An 18,099-nucleotide genomic window follows, 5' to 3' on the forward strand; every position below is an offset into this window, starting at 1 on the left:
CCGCTGAGCCCGCGGGCGCGGAGCCCGTGGCCCGCATAACACAAAAAAAAAAAAAAAAAAAAAAAAAAAAAAAAAAAAAAAAAAAAATTCCTGATCCTCATGGGAAGACTTTTTCAACAGGCCTGGGCAGGGTTGGCATAAGGGGCAGGGCCCAGGAGGATGTCTTGAGTGGAGTCCTTTGCCTGGAGAAGGATAGTTTCTGGAGGACAGTTGTCCCTGCTCCACTGTGCTGGAGCCTAAACCCAAGAAGAGGACAGGACTTACTTAGGGGTGGGGATAGGGCGTTGGGGGTGGATAGGGATGTGACTTCCTCAAAGACCCAGAGTGAGCACCACACACCTCCCAGCTGTGGGCTGCTCCCCACCCCCGCCTCTCAGGCCCCAGGAACAGGGTACCCTAAGGCACGAGGGTCCAGCAGGAAAAAGAAACAAGGCCAGTCCCAGATGAATGGGCATCTTAGGCTCAAAGGAAATGGGGGGACGGGGCAGGGTGGTGAACTGAGACTGTGGAGCATTGACTTTCAAATTTTCTGATCTCAGGATCTCTTTATATTCTTAAAAATTATTGAGGGCCCCAGAGAACTTTTGTTTACATGGGTATACCTACCAATATTTACCCTCTTCAAAATTAAAACTAAGACGTTCTAAAAATTTTTGTTTTTAAATGTAAAAACCAATAATAAACTCATTTCATGTTAACATAAATAATGTTTTTAGTGGAAAATAACTAAAGTTTTCAAAACATAAACAATTTAGGGAGAAGAGTAACACTGATTTACAATTTTTTTTTGCCAATCTCTTTAATGTTGGGTTTAATAGAAGACAGCTGGATTCTCATAGTCACTTCCGCACTCAGTCTATTGTGATTATGTTGTTTTGGTTAAAGTATATGAAGAAAATCTGCCCTCACACAGATGTATGTGTGTTTGTAAAGGGAGGAATATTTTAATGGCTTTTTCAGATAATTGGTGATACTCTTCTTTGATTCTACATCAGAACTCCACAAATGGTAGTTTCTTAAAAGTTAGTTGCAATGTATGCTGAATCATATCAACAAACTTTTTGTCATCCGTGAACAAGGCAATGTATTGGTCTATCTTGCCCTTTGAATCTTTTACCTCTATGTAATTTTGAAACATCATGCTCTCCTCATCTGGAAAATATTGGTTCACTGAGATATACAGGCCTTCCAGATATTGACCTTTCATTATAAGATATCAAAAAATTGTATTAATTAACATCACTACCAATCTCATCAGAAAATTCTTTGAATATCGGAAAGCTGTCAAGCTCATGCTGGCAGATACAGATTTTCCAAAAATTTTAATCTTTTCTTGAAAGTTCAAATTTTAATCATGGCAGCAAAAACCCATCATTGGTTTTCCTTGAAGTGGCAGGATCACTTTATTTATATAGTAACTTTCTGAGAAAAAGTCTGCCAGATACCCAAGTCTCTGAAAAGCCATAGTTTGCCAGTCATTTTTTCAAGTGATAATGATGATCCAAAAAACAGCTCAGCTCATAACTCAATGGCATTGGTTCTTTTTCTGAAGACAACCACTCTACTCCAGTTTGCAGCAGAGATGTTTCATGTGTATTTCCCATTCCGATACACAGATTGTTAAAAGGATGTGTACTGGGCTTCCCTGGTGGCGCAGTGGTTAAGAATCTGCCTGCCAATGCAGGGAACACGGGTTCGAGCCCTGGTCCGGGAAGAGCCCTTGGGCTGCAACTACTGAGCCCATGTGCTACAACTACTGAAGCCCGCATGCCTAGAGCCCGTGCTCCACAACAAGAGAAGCCACCAACTACTGAGCCCATGTGCTACAACTACTGAAGCCCGCATGCCTAGAGCCCGTGCTCCACAACAAGAGAAGCCACCACAATGAGAAGCCCGCTCACTGCAACAAAGAGTAGCCCCTGCTTGCCACAACTAGAGAAAGCCTGTGTGCCGCAACAAAGACCTAATGCAGCCAAAAATAAATAAGAATTTAAAAATTTGTAAAAAAAAAATATAATAAAAAAATAAAGTGAAATTGGCTTTTTTTTTTTTTTTTTTTTTTTTTTTTTTTAACGCTGAATGCATAGCTGTGAAGGATATGACTCCTATGATAGTTTGGTGTCCCTGCCTTGACTGGTGCTAAGGAACCAGCAGTTTTGCTCACCCTTTTGTACTGTCAGCACAAATGTCAGTCAGCTCAGTGAAAAAGACAAATAATGTCTTGGTATTATGATGATCTTTTTTTTTTTTTTTTTTTGCGGTACGCGGTCCTCTCACTGTTGTGGCCTCTCCCATTGCGGAGCGCAGGCTCCGGACGCGCAGGCTCAGCGGCCATGGCTCACGGGCCCAGCCGCTCCGCGGCATGTGGGATCTTCGCGGACCGGGGCACGAACTCGTGTCCCTTGCATCGGCAGGCGGACTCTCAACCACTGCGCCACCAGGGAAGCCCTATGATGATCATTTTGACCTCATGGATTCCCTGAAAGTTTTCAGAGATTGACCTCCTCTCTCATCCTTTGTTTACATGGACCACCCTTTGAGAGTTATTGTCTTACACCTTTGGAATCAGATGGCAGGTCACCTTTAGGAGTGCAAAAGATCCCAGCTGAGTAGAAGCTAGCAGTTTGCTGCTGAGGAAGCAGAATAAAAGTATGTAATTCAAATCAACTATGTAATTCACAATGCGACTTGAGGGTGAGTTTTTTGTTTTTAAAGGAACCGCAATGATTTCTTGGAATAATGGAACCTACATTTATTTAATTAACATAGACAAACCACCACCATATACTAAACAGAACAAAGAACAAAATTTTTCTCAATCAAGAGAAAAATTCTTATTACAGCCAGTGGTTTCTTTAAACTCACCTGTAGGTATCTATAGACTTCTTCAAGTGTTTCCACTGCTCTGGGGCTCCCTAAGGGGTGGGTGTAATTAACAAGGCTTATTACCCATTCCTTTTATTTATTGATTCATGGTGCTGGGAATAGTGTTGATTAGGCAGACAAGGTCATTGATCTGCCGGTGCTCACAGTCAAGTGGGAGAGTGCGAAACAATCATACAAACATGAATATGATGACAATTGTGCTAAGATTTAAGAAGAAGTACAGGGAGCTTTGAGATGGGACCTGACCTGACCCGGAGGTCATTGAAGACCTCCCTGAAGAAGGGAAATTCAGCTGAGGTCTGAAACGTGAGTTGGAGTTGGCCAGGTGGCAGTGGGGTGTGGATAGGGAAGCATGTTCAAGGCAGTGGCATGGCTGTGTGCAGGCTGAAGCAGGAGAGTTCTGGGTGGGTTTGAAGACCCACCTGGGAAGTCCATTTTGGCTGGGGCCTGGTGAGAAGGTGGCATGAGATGAGGGTGGAGTGACAGCCAGAGGTCAGGGCAAGGGCCCTCAGGTGGCCTTTTTTCCAGTTGCTGGAACCTACCAATCTCTTTCCTGCTGCAGTGCTAGACTCATGCAGATCCCTCTGGCTGGAACTCTCTTCCTAGGCTCTTCTTTCAGGCCTCAATGGAAATGTCACCTCCTTTCAAAGTAGATATCTTGGGACTTCCCTGGTGGCGCAGTGGTTAAGAATCCGTCTGCCAATGCAGGGGACACGGGTTTGATCCCTGGTTGGGGAAAATCCCACAAGCCACAAAGCAACTAAGCCCATGCGCCACAACTACTGAGCTTGCGCTCGAGAGCCCATGTGCTGCAACTACTGAAGCCCACGTGCCTAGAGCCCGTACTCCACAGCAAGAGAAGCCACTGCAATGAGAAGCCCGCTCACTGCAAAGAAGAGTCGCCCCCGCTCGCCACAACTAGAGAAAGCCTGTGTGCAGCAACAAAGACCCAACGCAGCCAAAAATAAATAATAAATAAATAAATAAATTTATATTAACAAAAGTAGATCTCTGTCTTCTTCCCCATGTCAGCAGCCTATTTTCTTCGTATGGCAGCTATGTTTGTTGACACTGCTTTTGTCTATCGCCCCCACGAGACTCTAAGCTCCCTGAAGGCAGGGTCCTGTCGATCATGTTTATTTTACCCTGCCTCTCCTGTGTTTGGCAGTGAGCCTGACACGCAGTTGGTGCTCAGAAATACTTTTGGTTGAATGTGTGAATGAACAAATGAAGACAGAGCTAGATTTGAGATCCTGGCTCCATCCCTTAATGCTGTGTGACCTTGGACAAGTCACATAACCACCCTATACTCCATTTCCTATTCTGTAAAATGGGGGTCTTACTTCCTATCTCAAAGGGCTTTTGCGAGACTCAAAGGAGGTAGTGCGTGTGGAAGCACTGAGCAGGGTGCCTGGCTCCAAAAGAGGTGCTCTTAAGTGTTAATTGTCTTCCTTGCTTCTCACTGCCTAGTCCCTGCTCTTTTCACTCTACTATGATATATGATGAGCCTTGGGCCTTGCTTAATCCCGAGTCTCTTGCCATCCCATCCCCCTCAGCTGCAACACAAACATAAGAGGGGCTTCCAGGCTCACGTGATGGCAACATAGTGGGAGGCAGAAGAGGGGAGGGAGGAACTGGTTTTTCTGGACAGTGGATGGGGACAAAGAACTGTTGAAAATGAACCAGACTTTGGGTAGTGCGATTATGGCTACTTTTAATCTTCTTTCATATATAGTTGAATCTTGAACAACACAGGAATTAGGGGCGCCACCCTCCCCGCAGTTGAAAATCTTCTTATAACTTTACAGTTGGCTCTCCTTCTGTGGGGTTCCGTATTTGTGGATTCATCCAACCATGGATCGTGTAGTATTGTATTTTTGTATTGTATTGTATTAATTGTATTGTATTGTATTAATAAAAAAAAAATCCATGTGTAAGTGGACCCACACAGTTCAAACCTGTGTTGTTCAAGGGTCAACCGTACTTAAACAAACATACACCTTTTTGTTTTGAAATAATTTTAGGCCTTCAAAAAAGTTGCAAAATAGTAGAACATGGTTACAGTATTATCTAAATTATAGACCTTATTTGAACTTCACCAGTTTTCCCCTAACAATATTTCTGTTCCCGGGTACAATCCAGGATCCCACTTTGCACTTAGTTGTCCCATGTCTCCTTTATATCCTCTGATCTATGATAGTTCCTCAGTCTTTCCTTGTCTTTTGTGACATTGACACTATTGATCAGTCATTTTTGTAGAATGTTGCACAATTTGGCTTTGTCTGATGTTTTCTCATGGCTAAATTGAGATTATGCATTTTTGGCAAGAATACCACAGAAGTGGTGTTGTGTCCTGGTCAGTACATCGTACCAGGGGTACATGATGTTGACATGTCTTACTAATGAGGATGCTACTCTTTTTTACTTGGTTAAAGTATTGTCTATTGGGCTTCTCCACTGTACACTTTTCTTTTAAAATTATACTTAAAAATTTTCAATTACTAAAGCAATGCACACTCCTAAAAAGTTTAACCAAACAAAAAAAAAATGTAAAGTAATTATACTTCCCACCAAGTCCACCTCACCTTCCCAGAGGTTTCACCACTGTCATCGCTTTGAGGGGTATCCTTCTAGATCATTTTCTATATCATATACAAGTACATAACGGGGTCATACCAACTTTTTTGTTTTGTTTTGTTTTACTTAACAATATTATCCAGGGACAACTTTACATGGCAGTACAATCAGATCTAACTCATTCTTTCTAATATATAGCTACTATTTCATTCTCTGCGTGACTCTAATATACATCTGTGTATTTTCTAGATTTTGTATGGGCACGTGAATTATTTTTTAACATAAGACATTTTACCATCAAAATTTTTATCTCAAATTTCATCAATAGAAAAATATTCAAATTTTGTCGGAAATTAAAAACCGTAGAATTTAAATTTTTTAAAAAATTTCAATTTCCATCTGTTTCATCACCAGGGATAGATTATCTAAAACTCTAAGTCCAAACAAGCTGAAGAATAAAAAAGTATATTTTAAAATGGAACAAGAGAAAAGAAACTGAACTGCCACTGATTTTATTGAATGTCAGAGGCCATTCATTTAAAAAACACACCATTATTTTATGTAGGAAGAAAAGAATTGCCAATTAATTGGAAAATGCCATCAGTTTTAGAGTGTTTAAAATGTGCAAAATGGGAGTCTTGGAACTGAGTAAATAAGATAGTCCCTTGTTAGCCCTTCATTAACCAGAATTTCTGTGTGGTCTTCCAGGCATAGGTAGGATCCTATGACCAGCTGCTCATTCCAGCCCACAGTGATGGAGGCAAATTATTCCTCTCGTGTGGATTCTGAGTTCCGATACACCCTCTTCCCAATTTTTTACAGCGTCATCTTTGTGTTGGGGGTCCTCGCCAACAGCTATGTGCTGTGGGTCTTTGCCCGCCTGTACCCTTCCAAGAAATTCAATGAGATAAAGATCTTCATGGTGAACCTCACCATGGCTGACCTGCTCTTCCTGGTCACCCTGCCCCTGTGGATCATCTACTACTACAACAAGGGCAACTGGATTCTTCCTGAATTCCTGTGCAACCTGGCTGGCTGCTTCTTCTTCATTAACACATACTGCTCAGTGGCCTTTTTGGCTGTCATCACTTATAACCGCTACCAGGCTGTAACACAGCCCATCAAGACCGCTCAGGTCACCACCCGCAAGCGTGGCATCATTTTGTCCTTGATCATCTGGTTGGCCATTGTGGCCGCTGCATCCTACTTCTTCTTCCTGGACTCCACCAACACAGTGCCCAACAAGGCTGGCTCAGGCAACATCACACGCTGCTTTGAGAACTACAATAAGGGCAGCATCCCAGTCCTCATCATCCACATCTTCCTCGTGTTCAGCTTCTTCCTTGTCTTCCTCATCATCCTCGTTTGCAACCTGGTCATCATCGTCACGCTGCTCACACAGCCGGTGCAGATGCAGCGCAACACAGAGGTCAAGTGCCGGGCACTCTGGATGGTCTGCACGGTCCTGGCTGTGTTCATCATCTGCTTTGTGCCCCACCACATAGTACAGCTGCCCTGGACCCTGGCTGAGCTGGGCTTCCAGAACAGCAACTTCCACCAGGCTATTAATGATGCACATCAGGTCACTCTCTGCCTCCTTAGTACCAACTGTGTCTTAGACCCCATCATCTACTGTTTCCTTACCAAGAAGTTCCATAAGCACCTCATGGAGAAGTTCAACAGTATGCGCAGCAGCCAGAAATGCTCCCGGGTCACCACGGAGACAGGCACCGAAGTGGTCATGCCGCTCAAATAGGTCCCTGTCAATTCCCTCAAAGATTAGTCCCGGATTGTTGGAGCCCAGAGGCTTATCCTCCGTGGACATCATGGAGTGACCTGGGGGAAGAAGGGGTGTCTGATGTGGCCCTGGCCTCTCCTCCCTGGGCACTGGTGGCCCATTAGGTATGGAGGCTACCTCACCAAGGTGTCGATGCTGGCAGAGCCAGACTGCTGGGAAATCCAGAACTTGAATGAGCCCTTTCAGCCACCTTTGGGCACATGCCATAATAACCTTGGTTGGTAACCTCATCCCGAGCGCCTGAGTCTGATAGCTCTGGAAGGAATGTCAGGGCCAGGGGCAGTCCTTGGGGGTTGACACTGAGCCACCCAGTTCACCCTACCAGGACAGCAGTCCCAAATGAGTAAGTCCTAAAGTTTTGGGCAACCACTCCCTTTATCACTAAAAAGTCAGAGAAGGGGTTTTGGAAAAGGGATGCTCCCCTCGCTGTGTGGCACCATCTTTGGGATAGACTTTTGAGCTAGGATGGTGCCACCCAGTCTCTACCTAAAGGCACAAGGTCTTTGTGACACTTCTCAGGGGAAGTGGCTTGGTGGACCCTACTCCCGAGTCATGCAACAACCTGTACTGAGTGGTGACCAGAGAAGATAAAACATGCATAGACCGAAAGCTAGGATGGGGAGCCTGTCTCCTGGGGCAGATGTATGTTCCCGCACAGGCCTCACCTCAGGCCTGGGGCAGCTCTGGGGCAACGGGAGAGACACAACACCCACATCCACTTTCTGTCTCAACAAGGGACCCCGATGAAGTAACTCCTGCAAGACAGCCACCCACTGTGGGTGGGCAAAGTCCCCTCAAAGCCAAATTGGGGCCCTCCAGGCCACTGCGATGCCCAGAGGCTTCCATGGGAAAGGACAGTTAGGCTGAGAAGTGCCTGCAGGAAGGCCTCCAGAGCGGAAGGAGCCCGTCAGCTCCCCTCCCCACCTCACCTTCTGGGAGGCCTCTCTGACTTAGCTGCCACGAGCTGAGAAGAGCAACTAGAATCCCAAGGGCAGGCAGGCACTTTGAGTTCTGGGTGCAGAAGAGAGGTGAAAACTTCTCTTGAGGAGTTCTAGATGCCTGAGCCTCCTCTCGCACCCTGAGCACCTGCAGTGTGAACCTGACAGCTTCAGACCCAGGGGCTTGGAGGAGCCTTCCCTGGTTTCCAGAAATTGTCTTCCTTTCCAGCCAGTGACCCCACAAAGCTGGGATCCTCGTTTCCCACATACTGGGCTGATTTTGATAAATGCCTCCCAATGGGCCAGAGACCTGCTTGGGTCTGGGATGGCAGTTGTGGGCTGGACTTAGCAGGTGGTGACTAGGTGGAGAGTGAAGTGGACTAGAACTTCGGTGTCACACAGACCCAGGGTCAAGCTGTGGCTTTGTCACTTCCTGCTCAGGGCCGGTGAACTGAATGTCCTACTTCATAGAGTTATGAGGAGCTGATACCTCCTGGTCAGGCTGACTGCTCATCTCAGATTCCCCCGTCTTCTGAGAATTTGTTCCCCCTAACCCTCCAATAGGAGCTGAAGGGATGAGAGGTGAGCGTCTGCCTCTAGTGGGGCCAGTCAGGTTCTTGCTTGGGAATAAGCAGCAAGATTCAGGGATGCTCTTTCAGGCTCTGTAGGCCACTTACTGGAACACATTTAAACTCTGGAGCTGTGTGTGCGTGCGTCTGCGTGTGTGTGTGAGGTGTGTGTGTCTGCATGTCTGTGTGTGAGGCGTGTGTGTGAGGTGTCTGCGTGTGTATGTGTGTGAGGTGTGTGCGCATGTGTGTGAGGTGTGTGTGCGTGTATGTGTGAGTGTGTGTGTGTGAGGTGTGTGTCTGCATGTCTCTGTGTGAGGTGTGTGTGTGCGCGTGTGTCTGTGTGCGTGAGGTGTGTGTGTGCGTGTGTGTGTGAGGTGTGTATGTGAGGTGTGTGTGCGCGTGTGTATGTATGTGAGGTGTGTGCGCGTGTGTGTGAGTGTGAGGTGTGTGTGTGTGTGGCCAGCGGGCCAGGGTTGAGGGAGGCACCTGCATGAATGTAGTAGAGAAAACAGCTCTGCTCAGAGAGAAGACAGAGATATGCAGAGCAAAGCAGAGATCGGGGGTACCGCAGGGGCCTGGAGAGAGGAGGGGCAGTGCTTCCAGGGGCCTGCTGGCTCCCTTCCTCCAGGCGCAGCCCTTCTCGAAGCTCAACATCTGCGCTGCTTCCTTTGGGTCCTTGTGAGATTCCCTTTTAGGATACATTCTTATTTTGCTTAAGCTGATTTGAGTGATTATCTGTTACTTGCAACCAAAAGAGTTCTGAATGAGATAAATGCTTGCATGCTAAAGCACAGTGTTTCTTGAATTTCAGCCGTTTGTGTACTCCCCTCGTAAATTTTGCAATATCCATGTACCATCTGTATGTTTACTCAAGAAATATATTTCTCTAAATCGAGTCACTTTTTAAAACTTTCACCTGTTTAAAAGAATGCTTTAGAACTAAATTGTAAATGAAAACAAATGCCACCTGCCACACATAGAAGGTAAACATAAACACAAAACAGAAATATTAAAATCAAGGGACTTCCCTGGTGGCGCAGTGGTTAGGAATCCGCCTGCCAGTGCAGGTGACACGGGTTCAATCCCTGGTCCGGGAAGATCTCACATGCCGCAGAGCAACTAAGCCCACGCGTCACAACTACTGAGCCTGCGCTCTAGAGCCTGTGTGCCACAACTACTGAGCCCACGAGCCACAGTTACTGAAGCCCGCGCACCTAGAACCCATGCTTCACAACAAGAGAAACCACTGCAATGAGAAGCCCGTGCACCACAACAAAGAGTAACCTCGGCTCGCCGCAACTAGAGAAAGCCCGCATGCAGCAACGAAGACCCAACGCAGCCAAAAATAAAATTAAAAAATTTATTAAAAAAAAAAGAAAAAAAGAATATCAAAATGTTCTTGGTGTCCTGTCTACAGTCACCTCATATGCACCACAAGTTGCACAGCACATTTTAGGAAACATGGCTGTTACGTATATAAAGTGCACGGGGTCTGCATTCAGTAAGTGCTCAATAAAGAGACAGGCAGTTCCGAGATGGTATCTTGTGATTGTCCCCTTGCTTCTCTCAGAATGTTGCTCCAACACACAAGCCAGGGTCTCACTCCCATCCAAGCCCAGGGGAGGTGGCAGAGTATTTTAGGTTGTAGCTCATGCTATGGCTCTGATGATTGCCTCACCACTCGGAATACAACCACCTTTACTGCCCCTGTGACCTCTGCCTGGTTGTGACCTTCTCAGATGCTTTCTCTTCTTTTTGACCTAGCCCAGAACACATCTTCGAGGCAGCCTTCCTGAATTCCTCTAGACAGGTTAATTGACCTAGCAGCATTTTAGGTCTGGGAGGGTGCAACTTTTTTATACCTTAATAACTATTGAAGTTTGTCCATTTCAATGTATTCTTTCCTACCCTGGGTGCAGGAACTGAATCTTTCTTTGTTTTAATCGAAGTATAGTTGCAGGAACTGAATCATAATCATCAGTGTAGCCGCATTTCTCATGTGACGCCTAGAAATGAGCTGTCTATCTCCAAAGCTTCCTGCTTCCCCAGGGTGTAGCATAAGCACACATTGACATATACATGCACTTATTGTGAAAGGGTTTAAGAAGACTCTCTACAGACAGACAAGGAAGAAATTTAATATATATTTTTCCAGAGTTCTACATCCATATTTTAAAAAAGATGTCAGGGATTTTCAGAGAATCAGAACATTTTGAAGCTGGTAGGGTCCAATTCCTTCATCTTACTAAGAGGAACATGGGGCGCAGCGGGGCCATGTGATTGCAGAAGTTACATAACGTGGAATGCACTTGTGTCTCTCCCTTCTTGCAATGGTGACTGGATCACCGGAAAAGCTGAGTCATAATTCTTTTAATGAAACATCACCAATCAGGATTTCCAACCCATGTTGGACATCACGAAGTCCTCACCCTGCATTTTCCCCTGATCTCAGCCTTGACCCCAGGGGAAAGACCAGTGATCTCACTTAGAGAACATTGGCTCAGGCAAGACCTGGCCCCTTACCTCATCCAGATGAATCGTAGACACAAGAGTGGTAAGTGTAGGTCACAGCTGACTAGAAATGGGCACATTTATGCCTATTTTTGCTCATCTATGTTATATCCGTGCTTAAGACCTGCGGCCACAAACAGATATAATAAAACCCTCTTGTTAAAACACTTTGTTTTTGTGCAGACTTGGTATTTCTGTAATACAAATCATGTTTTCCCTGATATCCTATCAGGAAGCCATCCTCCCATCTACCCAGTCATCTATCCATCCATCCATCCATCCATCCATCCATCCATCCATCTACCTGTCCATCTAGGTATCCAACAAATACCTATGGAGTACCCGTTTTGGTCCAGTAACTATGCTAACCAGAGTTTTTGTCTACTGCCTCACTGTAACCTCACACCCTCCTTGAAAGTTAGGTGATTCAGTCCCCACAGAAATGAATAAAATAAATAAGGAACTGAGCTGACTGAATAAGGCAGTGGATGCCTCCCAGGTACTTGGTACAGAAGGAAAGGGCCTACTTTTTGGTGAGCCCCAGATATTTGCTTGCCACTTTCACAAATCTTATCTCACTGAGTCCTCACAACTACTGTACAGAAATGATATTTTTCATGCTCATTTTACAGATGGGGGAATTGAGGCTTAGAGGGCTTCAGTGATTTGTAAGTGTACATGAGCCAGTAAGCAGCAGAATAATATTCAAACCCAGATCTGCCTCAGTAAATATGTGTCCCTTCCCTTCTTTCCTTTCCCTGTTTGACTGTACCCTCACTCAAGCCCCTCTAGGTACTGTCCTAGCTTTGATGTGTGCTGGGGTAGGGGTCTACTGAGGGGAACAGCAGTTGGTGAGGCTCCGCCTTGCTGTCTGAGGGTTCCTGAGCTCCCCATGCAGGCCGAAGCCCCAGCAGCAATGACTTTTTTCCGGGCTGAGGCTCCTGTGGTCAGTTAGAGAGGGCACTCCTGCAGTGGATAGTATATGTGAACGCAGTGTTACAAAGAGCTTCTGAAGCCAGAGTGTCATTGTCACTGAAGCTAGAAGGTCACCTGGATCCTGACGTTTCTGCAAGAGGAGGGGAAGGGGTGAGTGAATAGTCAACAGCTGCTGAGCACAGACCGTGTGGCAGGCACTGTGAAAGGAACGTCGTGTCCTTACCTATGGTTGGAACTGACTCTCTCCTCTGCCTGAATTACTCTTCCCCCCAGATATCCCTAAGACTCACTCCCTCGCCTCCAAGACCTTTCTCAAATGTCCCCTTCTCAGTGAGGCCTGAGACCACCTCATTTAAAACAGAAGCTGAGAGAGTGAAGTGCTTCCCCAAGGCCACAGAGCAATCAGCTGGGTCATGTCCAAGGGCCATGCACTTTCCATTCTATCACATTGACTTCCTCTGCAGACATCCTTCATGACATAGGATGTGAAGGCTCATATCTTCCTATTTTCCAGATAAGAAAAACAAGTATCAAGGAGGGAAATGACTTATCCAAGGTCACATAGCAATAACTTGGTAGAACTGAGATGCATAGATCCTTTTTTTACCTTCATTTTGCAAGACGCTTCTCTCATCCATTTTTCCATCTGAATGCATGTTATTTTCCTTCATCACCATTCTCCAGTCCCATCCTCCATGGTAGCTCTAGCACGTTCAATACATATCTTTGACTTTTATGTATCCTTGGAAAATGTAGTGTTATTTTTCATGCATATTCATTTAAAATTTACATAAAAGGCATGATTTATGTAAATTGGGCTATGGACCTCATTCTGTTTCTCATTTTTTTTCCCACTCAGCATTGCTTTTACGATGTAACCATGTTGAAGTGTGTACATCTGGTTCATTGATGTAAACATCTGTCTTGTCCTCCATAATGTGCATCTACATTTTACTTACCTATTCCCCTGGAAATGGACACTTAGATTTCCTTCAGCTCCATTTTCTACAAACGATGCTGTGAGGAGAGCCTTCCAGGTGTTCCTCTATGGACCAGTGTAAGAATTTCCCCGAATATATACCCAGGGGTGACAGTGCTAGGTCCCAGGCTACACTCGTACTTAACTGGGTGAAGAGCTGCCGAATCTCTTCTGGAATGGCTGCACCAGGCTATACTCCCACCCATAATTACATGAGAGTTTCTATTTCCCCAAATCTTCACCCACACTTGATGTTGTCCAACTTTCAAACTGCTGGTAAGTGTAAAGTAAACACTTATTTTCAGTTTGAATTTCTCTCAGATTACTAATGGGTTTGTAATCATGTTCTTGTTAGTCATTTGAATTTGAATGCAGATTAATTCCGACTCGGAAGCCTACAAAGTATCACACTGTGATCAGTAAAGTAGCCGCTGGGTCTGCATGGCCAGGGTTCAATTTCTGGCTCCACCTAGTCTGTGATTTAACCTCTTTGGGGCTCTGTTTCTTCATCTGTAAAACGGGAATAATTTTACTGTCAACAAAATAGGGTGGTTTTGAGGATTTAAAATTGCTTAGAACAGTGCCTGGCACAGAATAAGTACTTAGTAAACACTACACCCTGTCCTGATAGATTGTGTTGTTCTCCATGCAGCCTCCTTTTCCACTCTCCCCATCTCCTCCCACCTCCCTGACACCTTTTCATGAAGTTCATACTGCATATTCATATGAATTTTCCTTAGAATTGTGAAACTGTTAAAAAGAGTGTTAAAAACAAGACAACAGACCCAAAATGGAGTCACTTATGCTAAACCCCAAGTCACCAAACCAAGACTTAATACCTAACTTGATTGCAGTTTCAGCCTCTCCCAGGAATGGAATCCTAAACCAGTCAATCTGAAATTACCTAAACAGCACTAGTGAGGTCATCTGCCTGATACACCCTTGCCTTCCCTGGCCCCTAAAGGAAGGTGACCTTGCCACAAACAATCTGCTTTTTGTAGTAAAACTTCCTTGTCCCTGCTCCCTTCTGCCTATAAAAATCTTTCTTTTTGTACAGCTCCTTTCTGTCTGTTAGATGGGGTGCTGCCTGATTCATGGATCATTGAATAAAGCCAATAAGATCTTTATAATCTACTCAGTTAAATTTCGTTTTTAACAAGAGGAACATAGTGTGATTAGCCTGACTTTCTTTTTATTTAACTTCCCAGGTCATTCTAAAATACATTCAGAGAGCTTCCCTGGTGGTGCAGTGGTTATGAATCCACCTGCCAATGCAGGGGACATGGGTTCGAGCTCTGGTCCGGGAAGATCCCACATGCTGCGGAGCAACTAAGTCAGTGCACCACAACTACTGAGCCTGTGCTCTAGAGCCCGTGAGCCACAACTACTGAAGCCCATGTGCCTAGAGCTTGTGCTCCACAACAAGAGAAGCCACCATAGTGACAAGTCCGCCCACCGCAACGAAGAGTAGCCCCTGCTCACCACAACTAGAGAAAGCCCACATGCAGCAATGAAGACCCAATGCAGCCAAAAATAAATAAATAAATAAATAAATAAAATAAAATAAAATAAAATACATTCAGAGAGTGTTTTAAGAAGACTTGCCACATGTGTGAGTCAGGGGATTTTGGCCTTGGGAAGGAAATGATGAATCAGTTCCTTAAAAGAAAGGATGGGGTATTAAAGGACACTATCAACAGAGTTAAAAGGCAACCCATTGAATGGGAGAAATTATTTGCAAATCATATACCTGATAAGAGATTTATATGCAGAATATATAAAGAGCTCCTACAACTCAACAATAAAAAACTGACAAGTCATTTAAGAAATGGGTTAAAGGACTTGAATAGACATTTCTCCATAGAAGATATACAGATGGCTAACAAGCACATGAAAAAATGCTCATTATCACTAATCGCTAGGGAAATGCAAATCAAAACCATGATGAGATGAAAACAGAAGATAACAAGAGTTGGCAACGCTGTGGAGAAATGGAATCCTGCGCATTGCTGGTTGGAATGTAAAACAGTGCAGCTGCTGTGGAAAACAGCATGTAGTTCCTCAAAAACGTAAACACAGAATTACCATATGACCCTGTAATTCCACTTCTGGTTATATATCCAAAAGAACTGAAAGCAGGGACTTTAACACCAAGGTTCATAGCAGCAATATTTAAAATAGCCAAAGATGGAAGCTACCCAAGTGTCCACTGAGGGATGAATGGATAAACGAAATGCGGTGTATACATACCATGGAATATTATTCAGCTGTAAAAGGAAGGAAATTCTTGGGCTTCCCCCGTCGCACAGTGGTTGGGAGTCTGCCTGCCAATGCAGGTGACATGGGTTCGAGCCTTGGTCCGGGAGGATCCCAAATGCCACAGAGCAGCTGGGCCCATGCACCACAGCTGCTGAGCCTGTGCTCTGGAGCCCATGAACCACTACAGCTGAGCTCACGTGCCTAGAGCCTGTGCTCTGTAATGGGAGAGGCCACCACAATGAGAAGCCTGCGCACCACAATGAAGAGTGGCCCCCCTCGCCGTGACTGGAGAGAGCCCGCACGCAGCGACGAAGACCCAATGCAGTCAAACATAAATAAATAAATAAAATTAAAATTTAAAAAAAAGAGAAAATTCCTTAAAAAAAATGAAGGAAATTCTTACACATGCTACAGTGTGGATGAACCTTGAGGACATTACAATAAGTGAAATAAGCCAGTCAAAAAAATATAATGTATGATTCCACTTGTCTGAGGTGTCTAGAGCAGTAAATTCATAGAAACAGAAAGTAGAATGGTGGTTACAAAGGGTGGGGGAGAGGGGAATGGGGAGTTAGTGTTTAATGGCTTTGGAGTTTCAGTTTGGGAAGATGAAAAAGTTTTAGAGATGGATGGTGGTGATCGGTGCACAATAATCTGTGTCACTAAACTGTACACTTAAAAACGGCTACAGTAGGGCTTCCCTAGTGGCACAGTGGTTAAGAATCTGCCTACCAATGCAGGGGACACGGGTTCGATCCCTGGTCCGGGAAGATCCCACATGCCGCGGAGCAACTAAGCCCGAGCACCACAACTATTGAGCCTGCGCTCTTGAGCCTGTGTGCCACAGCTACTGAAGCCCACACGCCTAGAGCCTGTGGTCCGCACCAAGAGAAGCCACCACAATGAGAAACCCGTGCACCACAACGAAGAGTAGCCCCCGCTCGCTGCAACTAGAGAAAGCCCACGCACAGTGACAAAGACCCAACACAACCAAAAATAAATAAATAAATAAATTTATTAAAGGAAAAAAAAGAAAAGTTATTTTTAAAAAAATGACCGAGGGCTTCCCTGGTGGTGCAGTGGTTGAGAGTCCGCCTGCCGATGTAGGGGACATGGGTTTGTGCCCTGGTCTGGGAAGATCCCACGTGCCGCGGAGCGGCTGGACCCGTGAGCCATGGCCGCTGAGCCTGCGTGTCCGGAGCCTGTGCTCCGCAACGGGAGAGGCCACAGCAGTGAGAGGCCCGCGTACCGCAAAAAAAAAAAGGCCGAGATTAGGAGCCAAGATGGCGGAGTAGAAGGACGTCCTCTTACTCCCTCTTGTGAGAACACTAGAATCACAACTAGCTGCTGGACAATCATCGACAGGAAGACACTGGAACTCACCAAAAAAGATATCCCACATCCAAAGACAAAGGAGAAACCACAATGAGATGGTAAGAGGGAAGCAATCACAGTAAAAGCAAATCCCATAACTGCTGGGTGGGTGACTCACAAACTGGAGAAAACTTATACCACAGAAGTCCACCCACTAGAGTGAAGGTTCTGAACTCCACATCAGGTTCCCAATCTGGGGGTCCGGAGACGGGAGGAGGAATTCCTAGAGAATCAGACTTTGAAGGCTAGTGGGATTTGATTGCAGGACTTCGACAGGACTGGGGGAAACAGAGACTCCAAACGTGGAGGGCACACACAAAGTAGTGTGCACATAAGGACCCAGGGGAAGGAGCAGTGACCCCAGGGGAGACTGAACCAGACCTACTTGCTAGTGTTAGAGGGTCTCCTGCAGAGGCGGGCGGTGGCTGTGGCTCACCATGGGGACAAGGACACTGGCAGCAGAAGTTCTGGGAAGTACTCCTTGGTGTTAGCCACTAGAGTGAAGGTTCTGAACTCCACATCAGGTTCCCAATCTGGGGGTCCGGAAACGGGAGGAGGAATTCCTAGAGAATCAGACTTTGAAGGCTAGTGGGATTTGATTGCAGGACTTCGACAGGACTGGGGGAAACAGAGACTCCAAACGTGGAGGGCACACACAAAGTAGTGTGCACATAAGGACCCAGGGGAAGGAGCAGTGACCCCAGGGGAGACTGAACCAGACCTACTTGCTAGTGTTAGAGGGTCTCCTGCAGAGGCGGGCGGTGGCTGTGGCTCACCATGGGGACAAGGACACTGGCAGCAGAAGTTCTGGGAAGTACTCCTTGGTGTTAGCCCTCCCAGAGTCCGCCATTAGCCCCAGCAAAGAGCCCAGGTAGGCTCCAGTGTTGGGTTGCCTCAGGCCAAACAACCAACAGGGAGGGAACCCAGCCCCCCCATCAGCAGACAAGCGGATTAAGTTTTACTGAGCTCTGCCCACCAGAGCAACAGCCAGCTCTACCCACCACCAGTCCCTCCCATCAGGAAACTTGCATAAGCCTCTTAGATAGCCTCATCCACTGGAGGGAAGACAGCAGAAGGAAGAAGAACTACAATCCTGCAGGCTGTGGAACAAAAACCACTTTCACAGAAAGATAGACAGGATGAAAAGGCAGACGGCTATGTACAAGATGAAGGAACAAGGTAAAACCCCAGAAAAACAACTAAATGCAGTGGAGATAGGCAACCTTCCAGAAAAAGAATTCAGAATAATGATAGTGAAGATGATCCAGGACC

The 18,099-nt window shown here is 45.6% G+C and overlaps 1 protein-coding gene across 3 annotated transcripts in view; it reads left to right on the top strand.

Moving 5' to 3' along the window:
* The window catches only part of PTAFR (platelet activating factor receptor), a 44,955-nt gene extending 29,052 nt beyond the window's left edge, over positions 1-15,903 (top strand). Inside the window, exon 2 of one of the 3 annotated variants that reach the window (XR_008616811.1) lies at positions 14,403-15,903. Coding sequence is in view for 2 of the 3 variants with exons in the window: in XM_007100902.4 (XP_007100964.2) it covers positions 6,188-7,219 (1,032 nt within the window). In the remaining variant the exon portion in view is untranslated. Of the gene's footprint in view, positions 1-6,171; positions 10,103-14,402 lie in introns of those variants that run through there. The other 2 variants (XM_055083417.1, XM_007100902.4) reach the window with 2 other exon arrangements.
* Positions 15,904-18,099: the final 2,196 nt, after the last annotated feature.

Source organism: Physeter macrocephalus, chromosome 3, assembly GCF_002837175.3.
Source record: "Physeter macrocephalus isolate SW-GA chromosome 3, ASM283717v5, whole genome shotgun sequence".
Taxonomy (NCBI): domain Eukaryota; kingdom Metazoa; phylum Chordata; class Mammalia; order Artiodactyla; family Physeteridae; genus Physeter; species Physeter macrocephalus.